The sequence below is a fragment of the Homalodisca vitripennis genome, chromosome 6 (genome assembly GCF_021130785.1).
Source record: "Homalodisca vitripennis isolate AUS2020 chromosome 6, UT_GWSS_2.1, whole genome shotgun sequence".
NCBI classification, from domain to species: Eukaryota; Metazoa; Arthropoda; class Insecta; order Hemiptera; family Cicadellidae; genus Homalodisca; species Homalodisca vitripennis.
In genome coordinates this window covers 63,418,332-63,439,205 of record NC_060212.1, presented here as the reverse complement: position 1 = coordinate 63,439,205, position 20,874 = coordinate 63,418,332, and the positions used below count along the sequence as shown (strand labels likewise).

At 33.3% G+C, this 20,874-nt stretch overlaps 1 protein-coding gene across 5 annotated transcripts in view; it reads left to right on the top strand.

Moving 5' to 3' along the window:
* Positions 1-8,225, top strand: part of LOC124364393 (structural maintenance of chromosomes protein 2-like) — a 97,134-nt gene extending 88,909 nt beyond the window's left edge. For all 5 annotated transcript variants that reach the window (XM_046819835.1, XM_046819830.1, XM_046819831.1 and 2 more), the window contains 8 exons: positions 149-295; positions 2,216-2,323; positions 3,197-3,304; positions 3,754-3,828; positions 5,113-5,238; positions 6,069-6,223; positions 6,962-7,115; positions 7,802-8,225. In XM_046819835.1, coding sequence (XP_046675791.1) covers positions 149-295; positions 2,216-2,323; positions 3,197-3,304; positions 3,754-3,828; positions 5,113-5,238; positions 6,069-6,223; positions 6,962-7,115; positions 7,802-7,930 — 1,002 coding nt within the window. In that variant the 3' untranslated portion in view covers positions 7,931-8,225. The remainder of the gene's footprint in view (positions 1-148; positions 296-2,215; positions 2,324-3,196; positions 3,305-3,753; positions 3,829-5,112; positions 5,239-6,068; positions 6,224-6,961; positions 7,116-7,801) is intronic.
* The last annotated feature ends 12,649 nt before the right edge of the window (positions 8,226-20,874 follow it).

Genomic DNA, 20,874 nt, shown 5'->3' with positions numbered 1-20,874 from the left:
CCAAGTTTAAAAGATTCTAAGCCAACATAAACAATATATGAACTTTTTACCAGATGGTGCATTTAAAATTTAATACCAGTTTCCATAGTGGTATGATGTCCTCTCTAGTTGCAATGCTTGTTGATTAACACCATCTTGGTCTATACAGGCTAAAGACAAAGAGACAACAGCTGAGAAGCTACATGTGGCCTTGACCCAACTCAGCAATAAGTTTGTGAGCCGCCGACTGGACACCAAAGGTTGTGTCAGACATTACCAGGAGGAATGTGCCAAATTTGAAGCACTCTACAATACGGTAACAATTTTGTTTCCTTGCTTCATTATAATAGTGCTATCATCACTTAAAAGAGTACTGAAGAATATATGTCAGTTGCTGTTACTGTAAAATTTTGGTGATTGCATAATTGATTGTTTTATAAAATTTGTAATTAGTATGTAATTTAATATTTATTTTAATTTTGGTATAGGTATATTTTATCTACCACAGCTTGCTCTTCTATTTGGTTAAACATCATTTTTTAACATGCCTCAATAAATATTTAATAGAATTAACATACTCTTCCGTCAAATTTTATTCTAACAATATAGAATTGTAGAATCTTTCCTTATTAGTTCAGTCATATTGGTTTAAATTTTTTTTATTCAATTTAAATACAAAAATTGTCCATTGCTTGTATTTTTAGTTTCAATTATCTGGATACTAGAAATTAGAATCATAATTAGATTCGTTGTAATAAATAAATCAATCTATAATATATATAGTACCTATATATATTTATATATAAGTTTCTAAAAAGAAATTTATTTTTAAGAATATAATTTATTCATCTGCAGGTCAACCAACTAACAAAAACAAAGGCTTATTAACAGTTTATTACTGTGGCTAAAATTAGTTACATAATTTTTTTTTTTTTTCAAAATTATATTATTATACAAGATGGTATCAGTAAGTTCCTGGATTAGGTCTGTTAGTTTTTGTTTTCTTACCTGGGCTATTATTGGCTGTTATCCCCTTCGAAATAAGCTCCATTGGAGTTGATACAATGAACCCAGCATTTTTTCCACAACTGGAAAGTGTAAAAAAAACATCTCTTCCGGAAAACTGTTGAGAACTTTCATTTTTTTCTTGCGTCTTCACCACTGTCAAAACGGTGACCTTTTATATGCATTTTCATTTTTCATTTTTCAGAAGAGAGAAAAGTTATAAGGGGCTAAATCTAGTGAATAGGCAGGATATGTTGTTTTTGGCCAAAAACTCTTCTTTTTATGGAAGAGCTGGAGAGTTGTGATACACCAGCCAGTTTTGTATTTCTACAAATCAGGCCTCACTCATTGTGTACCACTCATAAACCTGTGTTCTGCTCAATGAATGGTCTTCAAAAATTTCCTGAAGCATTGCAAAAGTTTCCATTGGTGATTTCTTAAGTTTAAAGCAAAACTTGGTGCAAGCCAGTTAGTCTAATTTATCAGTCAACTCAAAAATCGCTTTGTAATGATAAAACAAAACAACAAATCACAACTTGTAGACATAAGCTAACCACTCACAACAATGAAACTTGGCACAATGACTCAGCGGGCAGAGGCTACTGGCACTCCGGCTTGTACAGTTACGTCCAAAAATGGTGAGTAAAGTCTAGGAACTGTATGATACCACCTCGTACTGTAGTTATGAATTTATTAACAGTAATATTACAGCATCTGATAAATAATAACATACATGAATCTTAACATTTCTAAGTACATTTCATATCTGATCTTTCAATTCAGACGACAAAGTATGAAACCTATTGTTTAATATTCAGAAGTTTAATTAAATGTTTAAACCTTTCTAGAAACATTGTGCTGAACATGCAAAATCAAACAAACACAATAAAGGCAGAGGCTATCATGAATAACATTCAAACAGTAAAACACAATGTAATCTTTCTGCTTGAAGAAGAGAGTAGATATCAGTTCTTGAAATGGTATGTTAATTATATTTTGTTTTGCCTGAAAATTTCAGATAACCTCAGAATTCCTTATCCTTTTAAATAGTTCATTGTCAATAATAAACGTTAATACAACAATTTCTGTTTTTAATGGTACAAATAAAAAACAAACAAGCATAATATCCATGTACTAAATGCAAAATAAAAACGGAAATAGTTAACGGAATGAAATTTAAATGTGTGACTGTTGTGTTACTTGAAAATGTATGACACAATGTAGTTTTCAGACGGCATGCAAACTCCATTCTAAAGAAGTGGAAATGTCATCAATGATCCAGGAAATTGACAGAATGAGAACAGAGATTGACAGGCTTACTTTACCACCCCTTCTACAGGTACATCACTGTTTTTATTGTTTTGTATATGATAACAAGTCAAAACTTACTACAATACTTATTCCCGATATCGTAAGTATTTTACCATACTTTGCCCAGTAAAATAAGACATTACTTTACTTTAACAAGTCCATAAATTAATTTCTTCCTTACTTTAACATGTTACATTGATTTTCTGTAGATAAATATTTATAGCATGCTCAATGTAATATATGCTGAATCAGTAACAACATAAGTTCTGCATGTTAATATGTACAAATATTGAAAAATGAAAAGGTTTAAATTACAAGAAGTTGAATATAGAAAAGTAAGGTCAAAAGGTCTTTGGGTTGATAATCAAATTTGTGAAACTTAATTAGAACAATGAGTTCTCAGAGGGTGGTCGATCGAGCTAGTGACAAATAAAGTATGAGATGAGAGCTGAGCTCTATCACCAGCATGCACATTGATTAAAATGAAGTCCAAGTATCAAAATGCAAATTTAAGATGGATCGCAAATGGATATATTAGTAGAATTCATATGTTGTAATATCACTTGTGCAAAACGCTTCCAAAAAGCTCTGCCACTTTTCTTGACTCATCAAATTGATATTACCTTATTTGTAATATATTTTCAGATAAAAATTTGTCTATGCTTAAAGAGCTCTAGCCATCATGTCATGTATACAGTTTCCTTTACTTTAAAATAACCATTGTTGGCATATTTGTATTTTAGTTTAATTAATTTGCTTAAGGCAATAAATTTATTTCAATCTAATTCTATTCTAACTAATTCCAATTTCAATCTAATAGTTAGTTTCAATCAATCTAGAACTATAACATTATACTTTTTCTTAACCATATAAATAACATGTCTCAATATTCTTGCTACAGAAAGAAGAAGACACCTGTCCGTTTCTGCTAGAAAGGGTCCAACAGCTGTCAAAAGAGATCCAAGTTGCTCACTCCTGTCAAAATAGCTATGAGACAAAGATAAAAGAAGTAAGTAAAGGTGTTTAATCGGATGTTCTTTAAAATTAAACTTTTCATTGTTCTTACATATCATGTATTATCATATTAATTGTTCATAAATGGTAAAAGTACTGTGCTGTAAGAGGTAAGTTAAAACAAATTGATCTTATTCAGGAATCAAAATTATCTGTGACAACCATGTTGAGATCAATTATTGTTGAATATAATAAAGTACTGAAAAGAATTATAGAGCTAAAGTCAAACAATAGCCCTATTATTAGATTATCAACAATTGATAATTAAAAATATAATTCAGTAATGCTGTCAATTAACAGTAATTAAAATTGTACAAATTTAATTTCTAATTTCAACTGTGTGTAGCCAAAATACTAAAAGTTAGTTTATAGACAGTGACCTTTCTCTTTTATTTAATTGCTACCCTTGTTTTTCACTATAATAGCAGTGTGAACTCATTTCAGTTGACTGAAAAATGCCACCAAAAAGAAGAGGAAATCAGCTGTCTCAAGTCACAAATAAAACAAGTTATTATGCAGGTAATCATTATATTTTTTATGTGGAAAATTATCTTCTGTGTCTATTTTAAGAACAGTAAAGTAGACAATTTCCCAAAATGTAGAGCGTTTATGATGAGTTTGGCTGTTTAGAAAAATCACACTATGCTACTCCAAGGCAACCATAAGCGGAACAGGATGACCGCAAAAGCTGCATAAGTAGTGCAAGGTCCACGTATTCCACTCATATTGTGTATAACATAGATACTTGGCAAAGTTGGCCAACACAGGTTTTCCAAGTCAAAAATTAGATTTTTTAATTACTGATTGATAAATTTGGAGGACGTTTTACATCTTGTGTCAGTTGTTACACCTGAGTGAAGCTTTCCTGACATGCAGAATCTCACTATGTTTTCTTTGAAAAGATCATGTATCCAAGCAATCAAAGGCCTTTCCATAGCCCAAGAATAGGCTGATGACTTTATCCTTTGTCCAGACCAAATTCAAGTAGACCAAAATAATGGTTACTGTTGCCGTCCGTATTCCTTTAAAAAAAGTTTTCTGGTTTAGTAAACGAGTTGTCCATGTTTAGGTGCACTGAGAATCTTGTTCATTTTCTCAATATAAAAACTATGTGATGTAGAAGTAGAATGTCCTACTTGCTTCCATTATTATACATGATTTGTTTTTTTCAAATGTACTCTGGCAAGTTTTAGTGGTGCAGGGGGTTTACCTTGCTGAAAAAATCCGGAAATGTATTTAAGATAATGATTTTTGTAAGTAAAGGCAATATATTTTTTAATAGTGTTATGCCTATTTCAACCCATTGAGCACTTTGCTTATGTTATGTACCGTATCCTTAGTTTTCTTCTGGCGCTTAGAGAAACGCTTTTTGCCATTTTTGCGTGTTTCTAAAGGTCATCTTCTACAGTTGAAAGATATTTGTTGTTAGGATGATGGATACTTTGTAGGGTTTTACATACAGATCCACTGTTGTAATAATTGTTAGTCTTACCTTTCTTTTACCAGTTTGTAATGATTTCAGTGTTTTTGAATGGAGATTTTCTCAAAACAATTACTCATAGTAATGGAGGAATATTTTTCAATCTCATCACAACACTTTCTCCTTTATTACGTAGCATTATATTTAGGTATTAATGTTAATTTGTGTAATTTGCACGGGATAAACAGATTCTAATTTTAAAAAATAATCAAAACTTCATCTCACGAGTTTTGATTGACACTTAAAAATTCTTCTACAGTCTGTTTCAAGCTGTATTTTTTAACAACAAACAACCTGTTATGTCTTGTGTATCACAATTGCAGAGGGACACACTGCTGTCAGACCTTGAGAGAGCTCAAGAGGAGATTGCCAAACTCAAGGTCACCAAGTGCAGTCTGCAAGACACCATCAAGAAAATTGAACAGAACAAAGGCCATCTGACGGAACAGGTAAACTGACAGTAGTGGTGTACTGTATTGAAGCGTTCCTTAATTGCTTGATTAGCATTTGAGAGTGGTTTTACGTGCCAGTGTGGGTTGGCAAACCCTCTGTGCTGCAGTTTTTGGGTAGACAGTATTCCTACGAATCTGTTGGATGGCGGCAGTGAAGCAGTTGCTTGTCTCTCTATGTGCATAGAGGCTGATCATTCTATTTTTTGTCATTAGTACAACATATTTTTGTTCTACTAAGCTGGAATTTTATTCAAACAGATGAGGAAAACTAAGTGAGAGTTCTGTTTTTCGAATTGGGGATCTTCTTTAATCTTCTCATGAACTTAGTCACAATTTTTGGCCGTCCACTTTGTTCATCATCACACACATTAGTTTGGCCATTTAAAATCTAACGCACCACTGACGCACTCCACCTTCAGTAATCATATCATTCCCGTAAAGGCCACAGAGTTGGTGATAAATCTCAATTAGTTAATTGTGCTTAGCCAACAAAAACCATATTACTGACCGCACTTCACAACTCGCAGTATTTTCAATTGCATCACACATTTTAAACTGTTATTGTAAAACAACAAGGATCGACAGTCACCTCTCACTAGATGACTGGATAGCCACTGAAAGGAGAAACACCCTGACATCAAAATGGCTTTGACGAAATGGCCCCTAGTGGCTACATAGTGAAACATAATCTACCTTCTGGATAGCCCTCATATTTTGGAACTCTGCCGCTAACAAGCACTTGTTTTGAGCCTTTAGAATTTTTAGTTTGCAATAATTGCCAATACCTTATTGTTACCTTATTGAAAGTGTAATGTTCTTTGTAACAGGTGAAAAGTATGCAGAAGATCATTTGTGAGGGACAGAGTCCGGACTCAGTGAAGCTCCAACCCAACATTGAGCTACAACGAGAGATAAGTTCTGCACTGTCCTGCCAGTTGCGTAGCGTCAAACAGAAACTTCACGCAACCAGACACAACTACAAGTAGGTTCAACTCACAAACAGTTAGTAATTTAGAGGTATACTAAGATACTAACGACTCCAACATGGTTTAAAACTCAGAGATATTTGCAGTTTTCATGTTAATACAAAAACTGTTGGAATAAACTTTTTTTATCAATTTATTTTACTATTCCCACTCTGCCAGAATGTCTGGATTGGAACATCATCGAGTGTCCAATGTTTTATTCATAACATAAAAATGTAGCACAAACAATCTTCTTTAACATCCTAAAGAACACATCTTTTCAACATTTCTTTGCGTCCTCGTTCAAAATTTTGAAAATTATTTTAGCTATGGTATCTTAAAACCAAATTTTATTGACTTATAATTGGATTTCAATGGGAAATTTTAGACCATACAGCTTATAGGCTTGACTTAGTGCAAAGCGACTTTCACTTATTCCTGAATTGAGAAGTGGCTCAGATGGGAGGTCTTCCAAACTCTGAAATACCTTGGAAACCCATCTTAAGTCACTGGTAGCAATGCTCTATGAAGAGTATATTAGAAAGCTTGTACCCGTTACAACAAATGCCTCAATTTATAGGGTGATTACATTGGAAAGTAACCAACTCCAGGGTTCAGTTCTGGGGCCAATATTGTTTTTAGTATGTATTAATGATCTGTATTAAGGCCCTTTCAATGGAAAAATAACTGGATTTACAGATTGCAGATCTCCAAAAGTCTGCTGATGACTCATTGGTCTCTGCCTTTGTTCACAGGCAGTTGCAGATAGCCTATGACGAGCTAGAGAAGCGCTACAACTTGACACAAAAAGGAGAGCACTATCTGGACCAGGTGCGGAAAGATAAGGTGCATTGTGCTCCTTGCACCTCCAAGTCTTCAAAATCAGCAACTTACCTTAAAAACACAGAGGTAATGATATCATGATATGAGAGGTTTTTTTAAAGTCATTAACCAAAAAAAGAATTGAAATTCATTTACATATTTTATGTATGTTTTTGTATAGCTTTGGAATTTCAGGATTAGAGATTATAGGAGCCCATATTTCAAGATAGGGGTATTTAGTAACACAATGTAACACAATGTATGACTAACACAATTCTGATAGAGTCTACAAATAAAAAACAATAATCTGCCTATTTTATTTTTTCCAATCTATATTTAGATATAGTTTAATTTATTGTTGCAATTATTGAATGCTGCTGTTCTAATGGATGAAATATTAATGTTACAAAAGTAGTGTGTTAGGAATCCTAACTTATTTTAATTACTATGTTTCTGGTCCAGCAATGTATGACATTTTAAATATTATATATGTTAAAGCATTCTATAATATAAATTTAAATAAAATCTTAAGACCGATTTTTAAAGAAATTTATTGTTTTTTATGTTGCAAAATTTTAAATTCCAAATTAAAAAAAAATATTGAAATATTTACCAACTACACGAGCTAAAGAAGTTTGCCAAAACATTTCTCTCTCTCATGGTCCAGACCCATGCATCATATTTCTGTGTTTTACACTTCGTTAAGTAAAAGGGGTTAAAAATAAATTGAGAAATTTTCAAATTTGCACTAAATATTTTATTTTGGTTTCCAGGACATTGGTGACAGAGATCACTATCTGGAGTTTTCTTCGCACACACGAAATCCTGGCACAAACTGGCACCGAGCAGAGAATTTGAACAGAAGGAGAAAATATGGAAGGAGAAACTCCAAAGAGTTGTGAGGAGAGAGAACTTCGACATGAACAACTCGTCCTCTAGTAATTGAAATTGTGTGTACTCGAATGTTATAAACAGTTGCTGAGTTGTTATATCCTGCACATTTCCCTCCAGCCTTGCCTGCTGTGGCTCTTCTCTGCGGAGGATTTAAAATTTGTCACATGATGAAGACTTGTTAGAGTTACAATTCTTTATAATTTTGTATTCATATGTATTTACTAACTCGGATATAAGCAATAAGTTCTAAATTGGTCATTTATTTTGGAATTCAAATAATAAAAAGAATTTGCTCTTTGAAAATGGTCCTTATTATAAATTACCATTTATACAGACAAATAAGCATAAAAAATAACATTTAATACATCACTATTTTAATTGCATGCCCAGAATTACTAAAAATATAAAACATGTAGACTTTTTGTTTTAATCCTAAATGTATCAAATACAAAATATAAATTACTAGGTTAATTTTTTTAGTGTGTTATCTCAATATTATGCAGTTTTGCTAATAAATACAGGTGGAGTAAAATATTTTTATAACCTCTCCCAAATAATCTACAATCCATCAGCCAAAACCACTCGCCACAGTATATGCAAATCACAGAGTAAAATATAAAAAGTTTTACTATGGTACGTTTTACAGACATAATATATCTAGTAAATGGTGAGTATAACTTTAAAAATTACTTTACAGTTATATTAATTATGATATCTTAAAACACAAAGACAACCTTAAGACTGTAGTATATTTATGTGTATTTTTAATGCTAATAACATCAATTTACACTCGTAGCTTACATTATACAGTAAACCCCTGTTAACCGAAACAAAGGAGGGGAAGCCATTTCGGTTAACATATTTATATTAGAATGGGTGTATATAAAAAATAAATTTCTATACTTTTTACTTTGGGAATGGTGGCAGAAGTGGGGAGATGACTAACAGTGTTAGTCGGTGGGTACTACGGACTAGTGTGGCGCAGTGTAATGGCGTGTGCTGGTGTGACGCCACGCAGTGGTGGTTAGTGTGGGAGGGGGAGGATGAATCATCTTAAGGATTACATTATTAGCCCAGAGAATCGCTGCAGCAAGAGGATTGGTGCAGTATTCTGCTATTGAATATAAACTATTTTTTCAGTTATATACAAGTACATGTACTCATGGATTCGTTTCAGTTGATGCGAGTTCAGTTAACAGGGGTTTTACTGTATTAAAATCTTTGACGATGAAGACCAAATCAAGAAAAATAAAAAAGAATTATTGTACTATAAATTAAATCGCAACCAGCTGTCCCAACAGACAATCCAATTATTTTAGGAGCTGTTATAAATCTCTTCATCTTTTTCTTTTAACTTGAGAGGATATGTCCTTTTTGAGACATGCAGGGAGGAAATCGTACACCATTGGGCCAAAGAACAAGAAACTTCTTCTGTTCTCCCTTGTCACTCTGGGAAAGTGAAGCTCCCAATCATGGCGGGTGCTGAGGCTCCTTGAGGGAATAACCTTGTGGATCATACAGCAGTGTATCCCGTGTAAAGCCTCTTTGGTAACCAGACACGTGAGCAAATCACCCAAGATTTTGTATTCGCTCAGTGTCACCTCTTGACATGCTATTGCCAAATGCAGGATAGCAGTAAAAACACTGATAGGACCAGTGACTGTATGAGCTGCATTTTTGCTGTCTCTGGCAGTAGATTATTAAACTTGTAAAGGCCCTAGAGTCCAAATACATAGGCGAAACAAAATACCCACTAAATGTGGGAGTTAAAGAACATAAAGACAAGAAGAGAAAGAGACTAGTGGAAAACTGTAAAATTACTCCACATAAATAAAAATATCATCACACGAATTGGAATAAAGCCAATTAACATAATACACTGTAAAAAGAATTTTTTCCATTGAAACTTTATATATAAAACTAGCAGGTCAACCACTAATTGAAGTTAGGCCACTTCTGCTCTTAAAAAGAAAATTAACTATGAAATCTAAGCAAATTTTAACAATCATAGAAACCTTAGAAAACAAAATTCAAACTTGTGAGTTGTTTACACTACCATTGTATACTAACATGGAGATCTAGTAAAAAGAGTAGGGCCTGATGTATCTGCTCCTCCCCCTCTCAACCAGTGCCATCCCTTTAATTTGATCAGAAACAGGCCTGTACTAGACCAACTTTTTCGGACAATTTTACCGGGGCCCGGTCGAGGCCTCACCACACGTCTATTTGACGTGGTTAGATGTACTGAAATGTGCTCTGGAACCAAGAATTTTATTAGTCACTAGCTGTTACCCACGGCTTCGCACGCAAATCTTAAGAACCGAAATCCTTATATTACTTAGTAAAAGCATTTATGTGCGATTGGCTGCGGGGTAACACCTAGTCCGTCAATAAATTCGTAGTGTTTTATAACGAAAACTCTTCATTTTCAATAAAATACCGAATTATACAAACCAAATACCCACGGCTTCGCACACGATTTCCTACAGAAAAATTGGGACAAAGGAGGCATATTTCTTTATTGAACGTCGTTATTACCCTTCTGAGATTAAATGATAGTCACTGAAAGATACTCCAAGCTCATGATCTATTTTAAGATTTAAATTTCAAAACAGTCTCAATATGCACCTGTGAAATAACTGGAATTTTTCTCCAATATCATGGAGATTTTTGTATACAATTGAACTATATTAGCCATCGTGGGCAGGAGTCAAAAAGTCGGAATTCATTAGTGCACATTACAATGTAATAAATGATGGCTCTCAATGTATTTTTCAAATGAAAATAGGCATATTTTAGGTACATATTATTACAGTCTAATGATTATGAGCTTCAGATGTTAAGCGAAATTGCGTATGGTTTTTATTTTAGGCTTTGCGCGTGTATCACTTCTGGATCAAATTAGTTATATCTCTGATGCCATGATTGAGCTTGCTTTGTTGTCTCGATTGAGAGAATATGTACACAACGGAGTTATGAGAACCATACTTCTGTAAAAAAAAAAAAAAAAAAACAACTAAGGTTGTTTTTATAACATTCTTTTATATTTGTAGCCAACGAAAAGATAGTAATTCTGATATCTGCATTGTTCTTCTGATTAAGCACGAGTATGGTTTATATTAGATAAATATTGCAGTTAAAGGTGAATTTTTACGTCAAAATTTGAATTGTATTATCTGGATAGTAAAGTCTGTGTTAAACAGTGATTGCAGAAACAGATTGAAACAAAATTTGCTGTTTCTCTTAAGCTTACTTTATGCTTTCAAAACTATAAGTGTAAAGAAATTTAAAATAGTAATTAAATGATATAAACATATATTTCTTTTGTCGCATTATATATGTTTACAAAGAACACAGCTGATTAAATTTGAAAAGGCTCTTTCATCACTTAACAACATATGTTTGCTGCAATGCATTTCTTACGGGTATTTCTGTAACTTTTAGAGACCAGTGGGGCGGAATCCTGAATCGGGAACGGGATAAAAAGTATCCTATGTGCTTCTCCCAGTTCTTAGCTCCCTACCAATTTTTCAGCCGAATCGGATCAGCCGTTCTAGACTTATAAATAGTGTAAACCTAACACGACTTTCTTTTATATATATATATAGACTAGCTGACCCAGCGAACTTTGTTCCGCCTTAAAAGGCAATATCACATGATCACATTTTGTACTTTTTAAATTAGGATAATTGTAAATAAAAAAAATATAATTATTCAATGATTCTTTATTTGCCATTTATTGTAGCACCTTGTGATAAACCATTTTTTGTTTTTGTTTTTAGGCGCGAAAAAAAATAACGCGGAAGGTCTTCCGACCTGTGTGAACATGCCACATATAATGGACCATGGGGAAAAAACATGGATGTTCGAGATTAAGACCACAAACTTTTAAACGATTGGCCTTGTGACTTATTTACAGTCATGGCGAATGCAAGACGGATCAGAAATTGAAGTCGTTTAAATTGAAATGGCATGTCGGTTGGGATCATCGGGATACTCGGAATGGACAACTTCCTCACCTTTGAATTTTCCTTTGAGTATTGTGGCGTAAATAAAATTGTTCATCAATTTACTTACCACCAAATGTGTTCCGTTTTTTGCACAGTTTTGGCTGGTTTAAGTTTTTAAGCATGATTACAACAACCAAACTTTAGTTGTAAATTGTTGCTGTGGTAAACCAGGTACATCCAAGGAGTTTAAAAATTCAATTGGATAGTTGGTGGCATCACCTTCATTTTGCTACACAGTCAATAGATTTGATAGAATGCAGTGTTACCAATGAATCTCATTCTGAATTATGTAGTTTAAGTCATCTACATCTTTATTCTTAGCTACCAAAATTGCTCGCTCACTCAACCATTCATTATTTTTGAGGTTAGTAATGATGTTTGGGAATACTTTGTTAATGAGTTCGTTCTTTCGATGAGGACAAAGTTATAGAAATTCGGAGGAAATGAAAATCAATCAATCGCTCGATTCGTCGACAGGTACTCGACGATTACCGATAGTCAGCAATTGCTCAGAGAAATCTTCAGCAGATGTATCGTTCAACAATGCAAGCTCTCATGTTTGTTTGTCAGCTAAAGTTTCTTAACATAGATTCGATGATTTGAGGCAAGCGTTTATCTCGTCGGCAGCAGTCGATCTTGGGAATTACTGGCAATGTTTGGCGGAAATCGCCAGGCAGTATAAAATCATTGAGCCTCCAAAACATCTCGAGTCATTACGTAGATCTTGCAATGTTCGGTAGAGTGCTTCCAATGCACGTTTATGCGCGATTGTGCATTCGTCCCAGATGATGATCTTCGATTCTGATAAAAACTTTGGCCATAGCGGAGTGCCGGAGGAGCTGCCATATTGCATGTTGGTTTTTCAATATATTCCAGATTTAACTGCAATTTTAATGCAGAATGTGTCGTACGACATCCTTTTAGTAATGTGGAGCTATTCCAGAAGAAGCAACTGCAACCGCAGTGTTGGATTCTTGCACGAAACAGTGGCTAAAATTACTGACATGAGGAATGTCTTACCAGTTCCACCAGGGGCATCCAGGAAATAGAAACCACCATTTCCATCATCAGTTGCCTTCATTAATGTATCATAAACTTCCATTTGTTGGGGATTCATCAGGGGTATTACATTCGTTTGAACTTCTAAATCTAATTCCTGGGTGATCATATTTACGTTTCCGTTCCAATTCTCGATTAAATTGCGTCATTTATTTCACAATTTGGCACTGGGATTCCTAACCTGACTAATAAACTATCCGCATATGAGATAGCACATGTCTTCAATCAAAAGCAAGGCCCTATTATGTATCTCCTAATTCATTTCAAGATTGGGATTTCTTGAATTGACACGAATTTGATGTAAAATATCTTCTGCCATATTATCCTTGTATTTTGTGCCATAGGTTAGATGGGTTCGATGGAAAGCATGTCGAAATGATGATAGCAAAATAATGTAATCTGACTTGGAGATGCAGAGATAATTGCTTTCAATTGTAAAAAAAATTAAAATTTGAAATTGTATTATCTGGATAGTAAAGTCTATGTTTAACAGTGATTGCAGAAACAGTTGAAACAAAATTTGCTGTTTCTCTTAAGCTTACTCTATGCTTTCAAACTATAAGTGTAAAGAAATGTAAAATAGTAATTAAATGATATAAACATATGTTTCTTTTGATCGCATTATACATGTTTACAAAGAACAGCTGATTAAATTTGAAAAGGCTCTTTCACGTAATAACATATGTTTGCTGCAATGCATTTCTTACGGGTATTTCTGTAACTTTTAGAGACCAGTGGGGCGGAATCCTGAATCGGGAACGGGATAAAAAAGTATCCTATGTTCTTATCCAGTTCTTAGCTACCTCCCTACCAATTTTCAGCCAAATCGGATCAGGCGTTCTTGACTTATAAATAGTGTAACTAACACGACTTTTCTTTTATATAGGTATATAGATTAGATATACAATTAAGCATACCTAAATTATTGTTTAACAGCTATTACATAAATGCTTGATATTTCATTCCTCAATTTAATACTGTGGTTAAGTCAAATATATTGTCTGCACATATAATGAAAGATATTATAACTGAATTATAACAATAATAAATAAATAACAATTAAAAAAACAACATGAAACGACAATATACATTTTTAATAATAAATAACAACAATAAAAATAATAAAAATTAATATTACACTTATTGGGATCTGTTCTGCATTCAGCTATCAAATATTGTATGTAATTGACTATCCTCAGTTAATAGAAAGTTATGAACCTTGAAAAAACTTGTTCTTTAAGCTAATTACTCAAGCATTTTTTTAATTTAAGGAACTGACAGTATGAGCTGGTTGCGACAGTTTGTTAAATGGTTTTTTCGTGCTAAATGTGTTTTTATTTGTTTTTGACAGTCTCTTAACAGTTAGTAAATCTAAAGGAAAGTGAACTGGAGATGAACTAAACATTTGCATTGAATTAACTATTGGAACTGGCATGAACAAGAAACTCAATGATCTGAGATTTATGCCCCTTTATTTTCATATGTGTTAAAAATTTGATCCTATTCAAATTATGCTTTAAATATTAATTAAAATTGTATTATTAGTGCCCTTATAGTGCCAGGGTCTCCCGTAACGGGAGACCTTATATACTTCCGAAAAGTGCCGAGTCTCCCGTACCGGGAGACCCCGTAGTAGCGCAAGAAGTGCCGGGTCTCCCGTAACGGGAGACTTCGTATTTAATTTATTATACAATATTGTCATATACTTACTGGTTTACACTACATCCAAAAGCTTCATGGATATCCAAAGCGTAAAAAAAAAAATTCCTTCGTACTGCGGGCAGATGACGCGCTTGTTTTTGTGGTACTTTGGGGTTATACCGACCACACCCAGACATGAATCGTTATTTGACATTTTGCTTCTACTGATTACCAGATTAGCGTAGAACAATATTTCGTCAATATAAAACAGGAATTGTCTTATCGCAAACCCCTCCCCATCCTCAAACAGAGGTCAAAGTCGAGCGGTCTAGTAGATAACGTGATTGCAGAGTCACGCCGACCGTTCAGCTGGTACGTCGCTTTGTTTGTACTTCCTTGTTTTACCCCTACATTTCTCCAACCACAAAAAATTCAACAAAAACAAACATTACCAAACAAAAACTAAACTCTATTGAAAAAAACACTCAAAACTTGTTTTTTATTCTTGATCACACTCCGCCATTCAAAATGCGAGTGCCTCCGAAGGTGCTGCCGAAGCCTGCGCTGATGTCAACGAAAGAAAAACATCCCTCGAGATAGTACCTATCAGTAAAATATCAAATTCTAGAGGGGCTGATAAGAAATATAAATTGAATTGTAATTGAAAAGGCAATTATGTACCGTGCAAAAAACTTAAATAATCATGTGATGCCGCGCGGCCTGCCGTAATCGGGATTCTTGAGAAAGATAAGATAACAGCGACAACAATACCTGGAAATGCTTGTAATTTTGTAATTAAAGAGTTGTTTTTTTGTTCTATCATGTTTGTTTCTATAAATTTATATTTTTGTGCTCTTCGTACTGATGTGGTCGGTATAATCCCAAAGTACTGTTTTTGTTTTGTGTTCAGCTGTTTTGGTGCAACGACGATCGCAGTGGCTGTTGTGTGTTGTGTTTCGTTGTTGTTTATCTTGCTTGAGAGTTTTCAAGTTTTTAGTGCTGCATTTGTAGTTTCAACCCGAAAAATGGAAGATAGTGATATTAGAAAACTTTTGGAAGCCATTTGTTTTACACTTCTTACAGGATATATTAGGAATTGAAGTAAAAAAATGTAATATTATTGTTAGAAACATTGTTGCTTAGAGAAGAAAATCTAATTAATCCTTACAAAAAATTTGTAATTGTTAGATATTATTTTCAGGTTTATTATTTTTAGTTCAAATATAATGATATATATTATATAAGTTCTGTTTGTTCTTTCACAAAAAAAATCATCAAAATATGTTGGTAAACCAATTTTTTACAGCATTGTAACCAAATATGGCATAACCAACAATTTGTCATTGTATTTTTTTTTTCAAGAAGGTTTTAATTCAGAATTATGTTATACATATGAATTTGGATTGTTTTTAATGCTGTATAACATAAAAATATTTCTAACTAGATAAAACAAAATTTAGTTTATGTTTTTTTATCTCAAACTTAAAAAAGTGTTGAAACATTTTTTAAAGTCTATCGATTTTTTATAAAATTTAAAATTTGTACAGTTATTTGTGTACTCTTTTATGATAGGTAAATTAGAACAGTCTTTTACCAACAAATTAAATAAAAAAAATCATGAAAATATGTTGATAAACCAATTTTTTACAGTGTTTTTACCAAAGTCTCACGTTTTTGCTGAAAAATTTCCGGCACTTCTTGCATATACCCCATAATTTCACCTGGCACTCTTACAATGTGAAAAATTTTTAGAGCTGTGCACTCAAAGGGTTTATAATATAATTAATACATATTCATTTAAATTATTATTTATTTGAAGACAATCATTTAACAGATAAATACAGTAATGATTTCAAGACTTAATACCATAAGTGCATATTTGAAAGGTAAAATAATCATAGTAACAATATTGTAAAAATAATTAATATTATATAAGCAATATAAAAGTTATACTATGAATAAGAGATGCAGTTAAAAATCATAATAATATAAACAGGAATAATAATAATAACACAAACTTATCCTTATATATAAATCTCGTTTGTTTACACTACAGTAATAGGCTACTAATCTCTGAAACCACAGAACCAAGTTCAATGAAATTTTATAGATATGTATTGTTTGGTCCAGCTTAAAAGATAAAATAGTGTTTATCTCAATTAATAAGTAAATTTTTATTGCAAATTTAAGGTTTTTTTATAGATAAAAGGTTGAGTTCACTTCTAGAGTTTGTTAAATGTAATCAACTGTTCTTGGTAAACATGATTTTATCACAGTGCAACCATATGTTTAATTAATTTAACCAGTTTTCAATTTGTTTATATTTATAGTTTGAAAACATAGAGGGAGCTTATGATACCATCGATGTATGATACTAACATCGCCCCAACCTTTTCTGCAATTGCTGTTTAGCATAGAGTATGAAAATATCCTGATAAGAATGTTAAAATTTTTAATGACAAATAGTTTTAAGTCAATTGTAGCAAATGTTAAGGTTGCATTGCTTGGTTAGAAATGCCATGCTTATATAAAAAAACAAAAGTATTATCTACATATATACTTTAAGTCTGTTATAAAACCCACATTATTTGTTTAATGACAGAAGTAGGCTTCTTTTTCTTGAGTATGTATTTATATTTTCTTCATCGGGAATCCAGCGATAATCAACTACGGATCAAAAAATGCAGACAAGAGTAAATTGCAATGGCCCTAAATATACACTTTTTGGCAGATTTTTGTATCATGACAACAAGGTAAACTCAACATTAGCGACTAAAATATAATTCAATCGAAGTGCTCATAAACACGCAAATCCTACGAAATTGCGGGTGAAGCCGTGGGTTAACAGATCATTCAAAAACTTCAATTCCCTGTTCGATTAGCGTTCACAACAGCTATTAACAAATCTCAAGGTCAGACAATGTCCGTTTGCTGCTTATATTTAGAACATCTGTGTTTGTCTCATGGTCAATTATATAGGTATGTTGCATGCCCATGTGTTGGTAAACCATTTAATTGATTTATATTAGCAAAATACAGATTAACTAAAAATATTGTGCCCCAAATAGTGATTAATTTAATTTTTATCATTATTCATAAATTAGAATAACGTAATTATTTGATTCCTATTATTACAACCAGGACCCATCTATTTCTTAGTACCTTTTAAAGTAGGGATATTTGGAGTAATGTGCGAAACTGTTAATAAACAGGTAAACTATCTCATACCAGAGAGTGTTAGCACCAGCAAAGGGTCGAATCTTGTTGTAAGTTTTTTTGACCATTATTTAAACAACCAAAGCCATGGGAAAACAACCATGTACATTCATGCAGATAATTGTGTGGCCCAAAATAAAAACAATATTTTATTGGGCTACCTCGCATGGCGAGTTTGCCAAGGAAAGAACAACAAAATTGTATTATCATTCTTGCCTGTTGGTCACACAAAATTTTCTTGTGACTGCGCCTTTGGATTACTGAAAAAAATTCAGAGTCACCCACATATCGTCAGTGAGTGAGTTGGTCCAGACAGTGGAATATTCTACACCAACCTCAAAAGTGAACACTACAATTGCAGTTGGAAATGAGAAAGGTGATGTTGCTGTAAATGTTCACGATTGGCAAGGCTTTTTCACTGAACATAAATGTACCAAAGTGCCAAAAATCACTAAATTCAACCATTTTGAGTTTGCCTCTAATAATAAAGGCAAAGTAGTATGTAAATCTGAGTTAGATGGCATTGAGTTTGTGCACACCATCTTCCCAGACAAAAATGGACCTGCTGGATTTCCTGAGGTTATCCAACCACCTGGGCTTTGGAAGCTCGCAAGAACTATCTGTACAAAAATATTAGACCATACTGTAAGGATGAGTTCAAGGATTTGATGTGTCCTGCTCCAAGTAGATGCCCTGAAGAACTTGAGAAAAATCCGTGAGATACTGAGAATCCTGAGCCTACCAGAACTTTGGATGTTGCAGGACCTTCCCGTCCGGCCAAGCGCAAGCGTACACTTTAACAACCTCTATGTTTTCTAAAGATGGACAATTTTTAAATCCATTCTTTTTCTTTTTAATGATAGGTCTTGACAAAGGACATTCCAAAGAACATTTTGGTGAAAGTCTCATTTCTTAAATATGTTAAATAAGAAAAATAAAATGTGTTTTGTGTTTAGTAAACTTTGACCTTGTTTTTCTCAAAACTCCCTTTTTTCGTCAGTTACAATAAAACCGTTATAGCACAGCCAAATATAAATATATTTTGCATGGTTTGAATAACAAAATGTCCAGAATTTTATTCCTAATAAGATTATAAAAATAACTAAATTTTTTTATCGACAAATGGTCCCATTTTACGTTTTGCATCACATATGTGGATGACTCACTGTATCGAAAGCTTTAGAACAATTAAGATGTATGGAATCTAATTCCATCCTCTCTCCAAAAGCAGACGAAACATTGGACTTCAAATGAAAGAGATTCATGGTTGTAGACCAATATAGGTAATACACTAGGTCTGGTTAACGCACATGGTTACCGGGGTAACAGCAAGATGTTTTCTCAGGTTCAGGTTATGGTCGCTAATTGGGTACTACACCGAAAGGAGCGCTAGTTGAGATTCCTCGATTCTGATTGGTAGATTTATGCTACAGTATTACCAGCAAATAACAACTGTCAAAATAAATTCTTTTGGTTCTTAGATATTTACGTTCTTTACAGTTCTTGTCGTTTAGTTACAACTTTTCCGCACTATTTGTCCACATTGCCACATTTATTCATGTTTCATTTGAATAATTTAAAACTGTGTTTATGATAAAGACTCAGCTTTTTTAGTGGTTTAAACTTATTAACATGTTGGAATTTGGCATATCATAGAAACTTATAATGCATTGTAATCTAAAATCAATCTAGAACGAACGGTTTACAAACATAATTCAACAGAATTATCGCTAGTATCAATAATTATAAAATTTCAGGCGCCATGTTAAATTTATCGGAAATTAGGGCCTTCAGTTTCTTGTGATCTAGGGTGGGTACTTCAACGTGAGTGCATTGAAATAAAATCTTTGTAACGACTTTGAACTATGATTTTCTCCTCTATTACTTTCTCTTCTTTACTCTATGGCTTTGGCTGATTGCTTAAAGCTTGCAAACAAAAATCTTCTCGAGATTTAGCTTTTTACGCTATTTTAACAGGCAACTGGTTCATCGCGAGATTGGGAGAAACTAAGCCATATCAAATGATAGAAAGAAGTATCCCAGCTATATACTATTCTATATCAGATTGCTAAGTGGCAAATTCCTGCTCCCGTGCGCTCCAGTTGTTCCTTATACTACGAACAGGTTCGGTTATCTGTACTTGTAAAGATCGAGCTAGACAGCACGAAGCCTGGCGAGTGGAGGGGGACAAACTACAGCAACATGGTTTCTATCCTACAAATAGTGTACTCCTCACGCGGCTCCACACCACAGTCCACGAGTCAGTAAAAATAAAGCCCACTTCATTTAAAGAAGCAACTGACAACAGTATGTTTGCCGTAGACTGTACTGCACTGGAGTGAAGGTGGTGGTGCACCACCTTCATCTGTGATACGAGTAATTGGCACAAAAAACCAACGATCTAACACAGTTTAATATATATATATATATATATATATATATATATATATATATATATATATATATATATATATATATATATATATATATATGTAGATAATTTATATTTTCTTTCGTACTATATGATGATAATAGAGGTGTCAGACTAGAGTCGAGATAGAGTTACATCGTTGGGTAAAAGCACAAATATCACTGTCATGCATACACAAGAATGACAAGGGACGGCTCAAAAGAAAAACGTAACTAAGTTTTGCCAACAACTGTAAAGAACCTTTAATAAATAAATGAATAAGTTTTGATTGAAAAGATTTGATAGTTTACTTCAGAAATCTACTTTGTTGTTTCAGTTACTATAGAACATTCAATTCTTGATCGTTCTAATACATATCGAACTATATATATATATATATATCTCTTTAGTAAAATACATATGAAAGTACTTGGTCCGCCAGCCTCCTAAGATGTCTCTGTTCTAGCCTCGAATAAACATATTTGGAAGGAGACCCCTGGTACCTGTCTAGACGATACAGTGATGATAACTTTACTTTACAACAGTTTCTCTATGCAGTCTACTTACAAATAGTCATAGAGTAAAAAGAAAAAAAATACTACTTGTACATTGTCCA